This window comes from Rutilus rutilus, assembly GCF_951802725.1.
Source record: "Rutilus rutilus genome assembly, chromosome: 14".
NCBI classification, from domain to species: domain Eukaryota; kingdom Metazoa; phylum Chordata; class Actinopteri; order Cypriniformes; family Leuciscidae; genus Rutilus; species Rutilus rutilus.
In genome coordinates, this window is record NC_140219.1 from 22,993,622 (window position 1) to 23,006,198 (window position 12,577).

Consider the following 12,577-nt stretch of genomic DNA (forward strand, 5'->3'; position numbering starts at 1 on the left):
GGTTTTGTGGGTTGAATTTTTTTATAGTGTTCAATTGCTCTTCTGATAAGTCCTATATAGATATGTCCACATACAAAAGTTCGCAAACCTTCAGTACAGAACTATTTTCCATTATGCCAGTGACACTGACTTGTAACTTTCCACATGGACTGAAGCATATTTACAGAACGTTTGTTTACATCTCAACCCATAACGTTTCATGTCAAGGTCTTGGCAGATGGGAGAGTAAATGATTGTCAAGATTACCATTTACATACAAATTAAGCATTATTTTCAAGAGAACGTTCGTGGTTTGTGAAAAACATATTGGTTTTGTTTTATTTTATGTGAGCATGACAGCACCACATTCCAGGCATTCCTCAATCTATAGAGGAACTCCGAAGCTCCGTAAAGAGTCACATGATTCACGCACTTTACCCATTATATTACACAATAGTGAGAAATATGATTGCAGCAAATTGTTTTAATCAAGTCATAATGGGTGTTGGTGGACAAATCTATTTTTGTATGCCTGCAACGCCCCCATTCACTCCCTCCTCGCCGATTTAAATGTCTGGATGAGACTGAACTAACTTACCTTTGCTTTTATCGATCTGACGAACTGTTAGATGAAGTTTACAGATGTTTAGCGTCAACATTTAAACCGTATCAACGCCGACTCTTATGTGGAAATATCCAGTGAAGATTCAGTCTGTTGTACAATGACAGTCTTTCATCTGGATGATTTTGTAGCAGGATGGATTGGAGGTGAGTTTTATTTGCTTTGCATTTAGTAAGAAGCTTTGTATGTTCAACATTGCAAACAAACCCAACCCGTACACATTTTCGGAGAGCAATAGCGCGATTTAACAGCTTGTATGCGTCTTTAATGAACAGTTTATACTTTTTTTTCGTGAAGTAGCCTAGTTAATCTATTACAAACAGATTTGTAAGTTTCAATTAAACTACCACTTTTAGCTGTTTAAGAAGCATATTATCAGCATTTTTAGAATGTTTTTTTCAAGTAGGTCCTACCGCAAAAATGGGAAAACTGTCAATTAAAAAGTAGAAAAACAAGTTTGATTGAGAGATGGCAAGAAGCCGCGTGAGGGGCGTCGTTGAGTCGTTGTTTATGTTTATTAGTTAGGCTATGTGTTGTTTCTGTTGTTAAGTCTTAAACTAATATACATCCATGTCTATTTTAACGAAATGTGTCAATTGTAGGCTACGAAACCATTTTAGTAAAGTTAAGTGTTACAAATCTTTGCTCCATCAGACACAATATTTAACTATTTTTCGCGCTCTTGCAAACAACGCAGATTTCGGTGGCACAATTTTTTGGCAAATTGGTCTCCATTTCTCAGCCTTAAACGATTTTTGGTGGAAAAACGGGTTTTGGTTCTCCATTCAAAGGAAGAGTCTGTTCTGTAAAGCCCTATTGTGCATGCCCTGCCCATCCACCATGAAATTTTCAAAACAATGTAAAGTAGGCCTATTCATGAAAACGGACACTGTGTTCTGCAAGAAGAGCCTCCTACAAAGCTATGCAATACATCTGTCATTATAATTGTCTTTGTACAGTTCAGTTTTGACATTTTGAAGCCAAGGTTTGTCACTGTTTTTGTTGCAGGAGCATCCAGTGTAATTGTAGGACATCCGCTTGACACAGTCAAGGTAAGGTTTGTGATTTGTTTTGTACAAATGTAAGATGGAATAAGATATGTACTTATTATATATTTATAAATAGTTAATAGGTTTTACACTCCAAGTGACTTCATAAAGCATTACTTTTCTGTTTTTACCCACTGGGCAGGCAGGTATAAAAATGTTTGGTTAGGAATGAAGTCAACCCAGGAAATAATGAGAAAAAATCATTTGTGCTCTTTTACAGACTCGTTTACAAACTGGCAACGGATACAAGAATACTCTCCACTGTATTGTATCCATCTACAAAAAGGAAAATGTAAGACTTTACATATTTATAAATAAAAAATAACTGAAAAACATATATTTTTTTTATAACCGTATCAAAATTACCCCAAAAGGGCAGACAGCCTTGTATTTATTGAGCCATTTCTGTTTTGCTATACCTTTACAGCTATTTAGAGCTATAACCTCAGGCTCTTTAACTTTATAACATATATAAAAAAAAACGTATGTACAGAATGAAAAGATGGCTATTACAGCATGGTATCAGGAAAGTTAGCTATTGTTCAGAGATTGACACTCAGCCTATATGAATAACTTGGAGTTACAGTAATTTAGGTTTATTTAATTTACAATTTAATTTACTTTAGATCATTTATATTAATCATTTATAGTTTTTTTCATCCTGTTCTCAAATGTTGTTAATATCATACTACAGTAGTCAACTTTTAAAGTGGATCAAAACCTTTCATCAAAGTTATACATGAATTTTGAACAATACCCGTTCTTGTCTTAGGACAACTTTGATTCACTTTTTTGATCCACTTCAAATGTTGACTACTGTAATTTATACCAAAGATAATGTCACTTCCTAGAGGATTATTGAAAACAAAATGAATGCCAATAATGCCAAAGAAAATATTGGTAAAAACCTTCTAATTGAAAAAAAAAGAACAAAAAAAGACATCTGAAATATTTCCTAATAAATTGCCAGTTGTTCATGTAAAATGTTGCAGCATCTTGGGATATAAATGGCAACATCTCAAACAGAAGTAGTAAAATGATTTAAAAAACACCCTATTTTTACTTAATTCTGTATAATATATTAAGGCGTATAGGATTGACCAAAGTCACCAATAAATATCACAGAGCATAGGACAACATTTGTGTAAGTGGGCCCCCTCACCCCCCAAGCCCAATGAGTAGGCTATACTCTCAATCACAGGGCCTGGGTCTATGTTCCCAGTTGTCCCCAGGATAGACTGCATAACATTTTTTTTACCCCATTTATGGTATGAACAGACTTTTCCTTGACTTAGAAACAAAAGTCATGACAAAGACAACTATCTCTTTTGTGTTGTCTCAGGTTACAGGGTTTTTCAAAGGCCTGTCCTTTCCACTGGCTAGCATCACCCTCTATAACTCAGTGGTGTTTGGCATCTTCAGCAACACACAACGCCTCATTAGCAGATATCGTTACGGTGACAGTAGACACCCTTGCAGCATGCTGGACTTGACTGTAGCGAGCATGTTAACCGGTCTGGTTTCGGTGGGGGTGGGTGCCCCTGTTGACCTTGTCAAAATTAGACTGCAGATGCAAGCCCAACCTGTTCTTGCAGGTAAGTTGGAGTCTTGACATTTTAGGACCCTGGAGCTATGATGGAGTAGAACTGAACATATTCATGTTATCCCTTTCATGCATGATTTATGATAACCACAGTCAGTATGTGTATTGCTCTTAGGGCATGAAAAACAAGATTTGAACCTTTTTTTTTTTACTCATATTTTACAAGGAGATTTTCAGATGAGTGGACAGTATGCGTTTATGTTTTTAACTGAAGAGATACTGTATTAAACAATACAGTAATAGCACCGTAATACTCTGTGTATTTAACAAACCAATTAATACAATTATATAAAATCATGTGAAAACTATAAAATATATATAAAAAAAATAATACAGATTCAATTATTGCAAATGAACTTGAGTTTGTTCTTGAGTTTGCAATTCACGAGTATTTGATATCAGAACATGAGGACGTGATTCCACCAAAGACTTCTACAACCGGTGAAGGTACAACTCTGTGGAAACCCAACTCAGACTATGTAGATAATGCCCGTTACAAGTAAAGTGCATTACATAATCAGATTACTTTTTGATGTAACAAGTAAAGTATCACATTAAAAGTCATGTGCATTACATAATCAGAATACTTTTTTGATGTAACTGCAAATTACTATCTAATAACACAAATATCTACAGCCAAAAATGTTACTGCAGATGAAGACAACATTCACAGTAATAGTATGAATTGTAGCTGAGATATAGCTAGTGTGATGCATGATGTCCAATTTAGTGGACATGACTAATCAGAATTTCCTCCCAATCTAAAATCAATACTTGGAAAATAGATGTCCTTAGATGTTAAAAAAAAAAAAAAAAAAATCCCTGCAAGAGTCTTCTAGGATAGAAGGAATGGATGGATATTCCAGTGCAACTTGGCATTTCTGACTGGCCAATCGCAATCTTGGTTTGGAGAAAACAAAAATTCCACATATAAGGTTTGCCACTTGATGGCACTGTAGTGGTTGATGTGTAACTATGCCATCAAAACCCATGCATATGTAAATAAATGGCTTTTTAATTAGATGCCCACTGTAGTGACCTCTATGCAAGAAAGGGTTAAAGGAAACAATCCTATGTAATGATTACTGAAAGCTAATCGTTTCCAAGTAAACGAACAATTGTGAAAAAACAGGTCTATGAAAAGACACAGTATTGCTCACATGCTGTTTTGTGTGTTTTCAGAGAACTTTAACATTGCTGGGAATGGGAGTGTCCCTCTTCGGTCAATGGGAATTCAGTCCCAGTCTATGTACAGAGGGCCGCTGCACTGCATTAGTTCTGTCCTGGAGAACGAGGGCATTCAAGGGCTCTACCGAGGAGCGGGCGCCATGATATTGCGGGATATACCTGGTTACACCCTGTACTTCATACCTTACACATTATTCTGTAACTGGCTGAATCCTGATGGCAATGGCACCCCTGATCCCTGCAGCATATGGCTAGCAGGAGGTTTAGCAGGTAAATGAGACATGAGAGCTGTTCCAAAACCTAGTAGCTGCTATACTGAGTGGAACCTAATAAGTGACTGATTTGAAACCCTCTCAAATGCACGGGCTCGCAGTAGATTTCAATAGAATTTGATGTTAACATGTTGCTAGGCTAACAACATGAGTCCAACAATAGTCCACTTGAAATATATTGCACTTTTGATTTATGAATTATAATGAATTATATCTATATAATCATTTTCTTGTTTGGATTTTTTGTTTGGATTGCCTTCTCTGCAAAAGATACATGTAATGCTGCCAAACCAGTTCAGAGCAAATCCCACTCTCCTGCCAATTCCACTGGTGAATGTTAGGGTGTAGGGTAGGGTTAGGGATTAAATTGTTGTAGCTCTGTGTATACAATCAGCACTGAGATTGGCATGACCAATGACGTCTTCAGAATCGGCTGCGGGCGGAGATTGCGCTGAACTGGTTTGGAGAAAAAAAATCATGCCCTTAAAATGTGGTCAAATATTATCTCAGAAAGCATTTTCATACCGTAAAACTTTAAAATGTTCTCTCCAGAGTTAGTTCACTAGGTTTAAGAGAGCTATTCTTTTCTTGCCTGAATGTGATCCTTACTTGCACTCTTATAAATAAAGGTTCTTTCTTTATTGTCATTAATGGGTTTCATGAAGATCCTTTAAAATCCATGGTACCTTTCCATTGGAAAAAAATATTTCTTTTTCATGACACAATTTTCATCACACCAAGAAAGAAAAAAAAGTTTATTTTAAGAACTGGTCACTTAAAGTTTCTTTTGGGAACCCAAAAAGGTTTTTCAATGGCATTGGTGTGAGAAAAAAGAAAAAGAAAACTTTTAGAACCTTTATTTCCAAGAGTGTAAAGAAACACCAGATGTAGTTTTTAAGTCTGTTTCAAAAAACATAGCTGTTTTCCAAAATTGTTTTCTCAAGTTGAATTGAGTTAAAAAGATGTGTCAGAACCTCTGTATGACACCAAACTACTTCTCAGCAGTCATGCACAGATTAGCAAGTGTACTGTTGGCGAAGGGGAGTCAGAGGGTGGATTGTTTTGAGATTACTCACTGTACTTCCCATTTAAAATTCCCCTCCTATCGGTAAATGACGGGAAGAGCCTGGTTTAACCTAAATGTGATTCTAGTGGGAGTCAAGCATTTTAAGGATACTCTACATGAGATTTCACTTGTGTTTATGCTGTTGTTCCACAGGATCCATCTCATGGGTCACCGCCACACCTACGGACGTGGTGAAAAGCAGGTTGCAGGCCGATGCCATGCAGCAGAGGAAATACAAGGGCATTATGGATTGCATCATGCAAAGTTACAAGACAGAGGGAATAAATGTAAGTTTGTGATGGATGTTACACAATATTTGTTTAAGTAAGGTTGAAAACAAAGTTTTAATGTAGCATCTGCATAGCTGCTAAACAGTTACAAAAGGAAAAGTAAACAAGTACACTGTCAAACTGTCAAAAATGTGCTTCATGTGGTTACATCCAAATAAGATTGTTTTATTTGAGTCAGTAATCTTTAAAGTGCCCCTGTTATGCTTTTTTTGAATATTATCTTCCATGTAGTGTGTAATATAGCTGAATGTAAAAGGCCTGCAAAGATCAAAGTGCACGATAAATGGAGTTATTGTCTCATAAAAGAAAGAATCGATTATGAGTTGCCGAAACGAGTCGTCAGCAATTCCAGTCTCAGTACATACCCTTGTAACAATGTAACAAATTTGCACAATGCCAGCCTATTGTCTGCGAACGGCATCTACTTTGACCCTCAAACACTGTAGTAGTAGGTGAGGCCTGGAATTTGAGCCTCCGGAGCTGAAATTCAGATATGGTAGTTTAATTTACGACATGCACTGTAAGCGTTAGACCAGTGGTTCCCAAACTTCTTTCCAGGAGATCCCTATTTTAACATTCAAAATCTTTAACGACGAGCTTGGCGACCCCTAGTAAATCTTTTGCGGCCCCCTGGGCAACCAATCACAACAGACTGGGCCATGTGACCAATCAGAGCAGAGTAGACCAATCACAACAGAGAACAGACTGGGCCATCTGACCAATCAGAGCAGAGTAGACCAATCACAACAGACTAGGCCATCTGACCAATCAGAGCAGAGTAGATCAATCACAACTGACTGGGCCATCTGACCAATCAGAGCAGAGTAGACCAATCACAACAGACTGGGCCATCTGACCAATCAGAGCAGAGTAGATCAATCACAATTGACTGGGCCATCTGACCAATCAGAGCAGAATACTTACACCATGTGATCTGCGAATCTCTCCCCGTCCACATGTATGGTGCACATGGATGCCATTGCTGCGTTCCATGCACCACTGAATATTGGGCCTTTTGGGGAAGCACCAACTGGTCATACTATTTCTCCTTGGTACATAGAGGATGAGACTGACAGTCAGGTCCAGGGTTCCTTCCTGGTATCTGGCGGTGGTTCTCGAAGGCCTATCCCTGGCTCCCTTCGAATCCCTTCAGTCGTCTTTGCCTAGGACCTCACGTTCAAGATAGCCTTTCTCTTAGCTACTTCTTATAAAGAGACTGGGAGATCTCCAAGCCCTGGCATTAGTACCAGCTTGCTTGGGGTTTGCCCCCGGCGGAGTTAAGGCCATCTTGCATCCGAGACCCAGCTATGTGCCTTAAGTGCAATCTAACAATGCTAGGTCCATGGTCCTGCTAGCATTTCATCCTCCACCACATGTGTCGGCAGAAGAGAAGAGGTTCCTTGCTCTGCCAGTCAGAGTTCCAAGTATTACCTTGAGAGGTCCTCTTCTTGGAGAGGACTTACTGCAGTGTGTTTTGGATCACCTAATAGGGGCTCCCGGCTAAACAAACCATAAGTAGGCCTACAAGGTGCGCAATTTGCCTTCACCTTTGGCCGTAAGGGCTCATTCTACTAGAGACATGGTGTCCTCTAGAGCCCTCCTCTCGGGAGTACCCCTCCAGGAGATCTGTGAGCCGGTTGGGCTACCCCGCACATTTTATCAGGTTTTATAGTCTGCACCTCCCTAGTACGCCTGGCGCACGTATGCTCTAGTCCTAGCTGAGTGTCTGAGATCAGTTTCACTCTAGGGCAGGCCTTTTTCGGTGCGTGGCCTAGTGGGCATTCGTTCCCCAAAGTGTCGTTTTCAACGACGCAGTGCGAGTTCCCTCGAAAGGGAACGTCTCGGGTTATGACTATAACCCTTGTTCCCTGAGAAGGGAACGAGACACTGCGTCGTCCTGCCACGCCCCTCAATGCCTGAGAGTGGCTTGCTTCATCGCGAGGCTAATGTGTGTGCCAGCGTCACTTTTATGCATCCGGTTATGCCGTCACATGTTACATCGGCTGTACACACTCATTATTGCAGTGCAATGTGGGATTGAATGAGTGCACTCAATAACAAGACAGCACTATGGTGTCGGACACCACTGTAAATGGCTGTCCCCTCAAATAATGCCCTATTTGAGGGTATAGGGAACGATTTCGGATTCAGCCCGTGTCTACAACTGACGCGACCGTTGACGTGTCGCGTCACGCCACTCGGCAACAGCCAGAAGCTGTCCACACTGGACAAGACCAAGCGACCATTGCAAATCCATTAGTCCTTCCTATGAGAAGTATCGCAAGTGTTGGGGATTTGTCGTGTCGCGCCACATCCAGTGTAGACAATATGATTATAATGGTACTATTGTCTTTTGTTGTGTCACATCGTGCCATCTCTCGTCCGGTTTAGACACAGAGTTAGAAAGGAGGGATTTAAAGAGACTAAATTAATGTTCTCAGACTTTTTGAGAAATTAGGTGATGTGCAATGTATATATTATACTTTGGGTGCATGTAAACGTATTGTAGGAGACCTCCAAAACAAAATTAGGAACCTTAAAAATAGCAAAATAGGGGCACTTTAAAATGAGGGAGTCATTCAAATATGCACTATATTACACTAACTGAAGTAATTTAAAGGTCAGACCAGATAAAATAGGTCACGGGCACATATGAAGTTAATTGCTGTTTATGTTTAAACATGCTGATTCAGAGTTTAATGAATTATAATACTGATGCTTTTGTTTTTTCATTTGATTGTCAATGTCCAATGCAGGTTTTCTTTCGTGGGGCGACCGTGAATGCTATCAGAGGATTTCCAATGTGTTCAACCATGTTTCTTGGTTACGAGCTTTCCCTCCAATTTTTCCGCAGTTTCTAACACAGACTCTGAAACAAGCTAACGCACAATATATGCTCTCAGAAATTATTTTATAGGATTCGTGATTTTAATGGCATGTAGACTTACATGTCACATTTATGTGAGTTCATTGTTGATACAATGAAGAGTATCAGGGAATCTGTGTTTCTTATATTAAGAAAATAGTGAACAATTTTGAACATGTTTGGTTTGCTGAGATATTTTAATATATGATTGTCTTTTTAGATAATGTCAGTGGGCTTTCAGTGTGGAGTGCCTTTAGGTTTATCTGCTTATGCAATAATATGCAAATGGAAACAAATGATATAGTGAACCTGTAATATAAAGTGTTTGCATGCTTGTTTGTATGAATCACCTTCAAATGTATTGTACTTGATGTAAATAGGAATTTTTATTTTTTTAGAATAAGTTTGCTCTCAGCTGTGGTATGTCGGAAAATGCTCATATGAAAACATTGTCATGGGTCCTTGAAAATACTTGTAATGCTTTTTTACACAACCTCCACTATCCTCTTATCATCTAATTATTATGGAAAGGGGAATATAAGGTCAAGAAAATAGATGGAAAAGTAATATAAATAATGTCCTTGGAATAAATCGTGAATGATTTTGGTGTTATTTCTGATTCTCTAGGTGGCGCTGTTTCATTATGTCAGAAAAGTCAGCAGTTGCATGGAAATATAAAGACAAAACGTTTCCACCAGATGGTGACACTGTATCTAAAACAAACCTGCCATAGCAACGTTTTCTAATAAGCATTGATGAGGGGTCATCAGTATGTCTGAATAATTACAAACCTTATTCAGAAACAAAATGATTTCCTCTGAAAACCGACCTTCTGAGCACAGTCCCAGATCTCTCATATATGCAGTAATAGCGGTCTCCTTTTATGTAGAGGCAGTGGAGTGATAGATGAGGTTTAAGTGAAAACAGCTGAGGACACAGGCAGCGTTTAAAGCACCAGCCAGCATTGTGTCACTGTCAACCTCACTGCCGCTGAATGGCCTCTGCCAAACTCTACCACCACTGAAAACTGATGCTGCTTTTCCCTAGCCACAGGCAAAACACCATAAGTCCAAGTCAATTAAGCCATATAGATGCTGCCAAAAACCCTTTTAGTCGTGCTTCAGAAATCATATGCTATAGACTGCATAATAAATCACAAATGGCATTCTGTTTGTATATTATGTCTCTATTTTAAATCCATCCATGTTCATCTAACGCTCATTGTTTGGCTTTAGCTGTGTACACACTAAAAAAGAAAAGTAAAGTTTAATGTACCAAAAGTAATTTATAAATGTTACTATTCTGAGAATAAAAAAAAAAAATAGATGGAATAATGATAACACCTGCAATTAAAAACTCTAGACAGACAGCAACGATGACTCAGATGTGGGGGCTCGTATGCAGCAGAGATTTGATCTATTTTTGTTGTTCATCTTATTAACTTATTCGCGTGCATGAATATTGACAACTTCACATGTCACTGAATTCCGGACTGCGTGAAACCTAAAGCCTAATGATGATGGATGACCTGCTCATCACAATCAGCTGCATAATGCCTGTTCTTTTTCCAGGCTTTTGTACAAATAGATGATGTGTGTGCTTGAGATATCAGACCAGTGCTTTAAGTGGCCCAAAAGAGGTGCCGGTCCTCTATTTTTTTTTTTTTTTTTGCTGACTCCCCTCCTCCCCTGAGGTAACAACAACTGAAGGGGTTTTATATACAGCAGTCAACAGACGACCTTATAAAAAATAATAAATCCTTTTATTAGTTTGTGGATTTGTTTGAGCTAGAAAGAGCTACTGAACATAAATAAAATGTGCAAAATGGTATTGAAAAAATACCCTTAGAAAGAGCTACTGTAGAAAGAGCTACTGAACATAAATAACGAGCTTGAACTTCTCACCACACCGGCACCCAGTTTGCAAGTCTAAATTAGTTGCTTACATTTAAAAAATGAGCATACAATAGCATAAAAAGTATTTTTAATGAACATAAAGGTCCATGTTTAGTAAAAATCTTCACGAAACTTAATGAAATATTTAGTGAAATTAGAAAATATAAGATATTGTTAATTTATTTTGTATACACATTCTCATATCCATATATTTTGTTTTATTGTCACGAGTAATAATCTCAGGGTTTACTGGGTTTTACACGATTCTGTTTGTAGTGTGTTATTGGTGGTGGTGTACTAAAATAAACATTGTCACGTGTGTATAGCTTTCATCTTCTCACCGCTGATTCCTGATGGTTTAGAGGACAATTACTCGAGTCGCCCCTATCGTTTCAAAGAATAGTACAACGGCGAGCGCGTCAAGTATAAACACCTCGGCTCGTCCGTTTGGGGAGGTGCGCGGATTGCGCGCGCAGTCTGCGGAGACTCGCACTGCTGAGCCAGGCGAAAGTATAAACAACGAGGAAGCGTGCATTGTGAAGTAAAGCGGCAGCGCAGACAAAGGATTAAAACAGATGAGCAAACGAGCGTACCGGTACGCTAAAAGCACGTTCTGGGCGCACGGACAGGTGGCGGTACGCTCAAGAGCTATATTTGGAAGTGGCGGTACTGAGTACCGGCGCGTACCGGCCCACTTAAAGCACTGTATCAGACCATCATGTAATAAAAATATTATTTTCTATGATTTATAGCCTATATAGTGAGCTGAGCACACAAAGTATGCAATATGTTTTTTACAGGTTCCCAGGTGGTGGTGCTGCTACTACTACTACTAATAATAATTATTATTATTATTGAAACACCCCAACAACCTGCAGCTACTGCAAACATTGAAAGTGTATCTATTATGGGAATTACTATCATCATGTTGTACAGTTCAAAAGTATTGAAAGTATGCTAATAAGTTACTAACACAGAATGAAAAAGACTCACCATGTGACATGGTGTCGTTGGCGGCCAAATGCACACCAGACATTAATCTGTCCAAAACCTTCAGTATGGATTTTATCTTTAAAGGGTCCCTCATGGCTCACTCAGTGAGATATTAGGATTATGATTTAATTGTGGCTCCCATTACAGCTACCTAAACTTCATTGTTCTCTTGTTCCAGACGTGATGTCATAAAGCCAGTTTTTAATGGAGCAGATCTCTGAAATCAGACCCCATATGGCTGGTACATGTTCTGCTTTGTTTGAACTGATTGTGTTACTCAGTGTAGCCCGAGCACCTGTCAGTAATATTTGTTCAGGGCTATGTCCAGGAGGTAATGAGGGATCAGTAATCAACTGTACACAGCGCTTTCACAACCAGATCCTGCTGACCTTCAGAAAGGAAAAACACTATGTCTAAAAATGAATGCACATAATACCACACTGCTGACAGATAGTGTCACTGAACATTATTCTTTATTATTTGTATTGTTTATATTCAACACCGTTTCAGCACCTTTGTTGCACCTTTAAAAAAAAAGAAAAAAGTTTTTTGTCTTGAAGGCTTTTTAAAGTCAGTTACATAAAACTGCAGCTTGATCTAATTTGATCCCGAAAAGTAACACTGGTTGCCCCTTGGCTATTGGCCATACTTCTTAAGACACAATCTTATCATAATGGATATATATATATATATATCCAGGCCATGCCATACACCCACAACAACACTATTTTTTGTATGGCTTATAATGGTCTAA

The 12,577-nt window shown here is 38.7% G+C and overlaps 1 protein-coding gene across 1 annotated transcript; it reads left to right on the forward strand.

Annotated features, from left to right (window-relative positions):
- The first annotated feature begins 539 nt into the window (after positions 1–539).
- Positions 540–9,537, forward strand: slc25a48 (solute carrier family 25 member 48). Its single transcript, XM_084430446.1, has 7 exons — positions 540–747; positions 1,610–1,653; positions 1,871–1,942; positions 2,993–3,245; positions 4,436–4,711; positions 5,933–6,066; positions 8,826–9,537. Exons 1-7 carry the CDS (start codon positions 702–704, stop codon positions 8,928–8,930), a joined length of 930 nt encoding a protein of 309 aa, XP_084286572.1. The 5' UTR covers positions 540–701; the 3' UTR covers positions 8,931–9,537.
- The last annotated feature ends 3,040 nt before the right edge of the window (positions 9,538–12,577 follow it).

Bases quoted from the DNA above. Each gene is read 5' to 3' on its own strand.
- slc25a48 (XM_084430446.1), top strand. From the start codon at position 702: ATGACAGTCTTTCATCTGGATGATTTTGTAGCAGGATGGATTGGAG. The intron at 748-1,609 runs GTGAGTTTTATT...TTTTTGTTGCAG, and splicing joins TGTAGCAGGATGGATTGGAG to GAGCATCCAGTGTAATTGTA. The intron at 4,712-5,932 runs GTAAATGAGACA...GTTGTTCCACAG, and splicing joins GCTAGCAGGAGGTTTAGCAG to GATCCATCTCATGGGTCACC.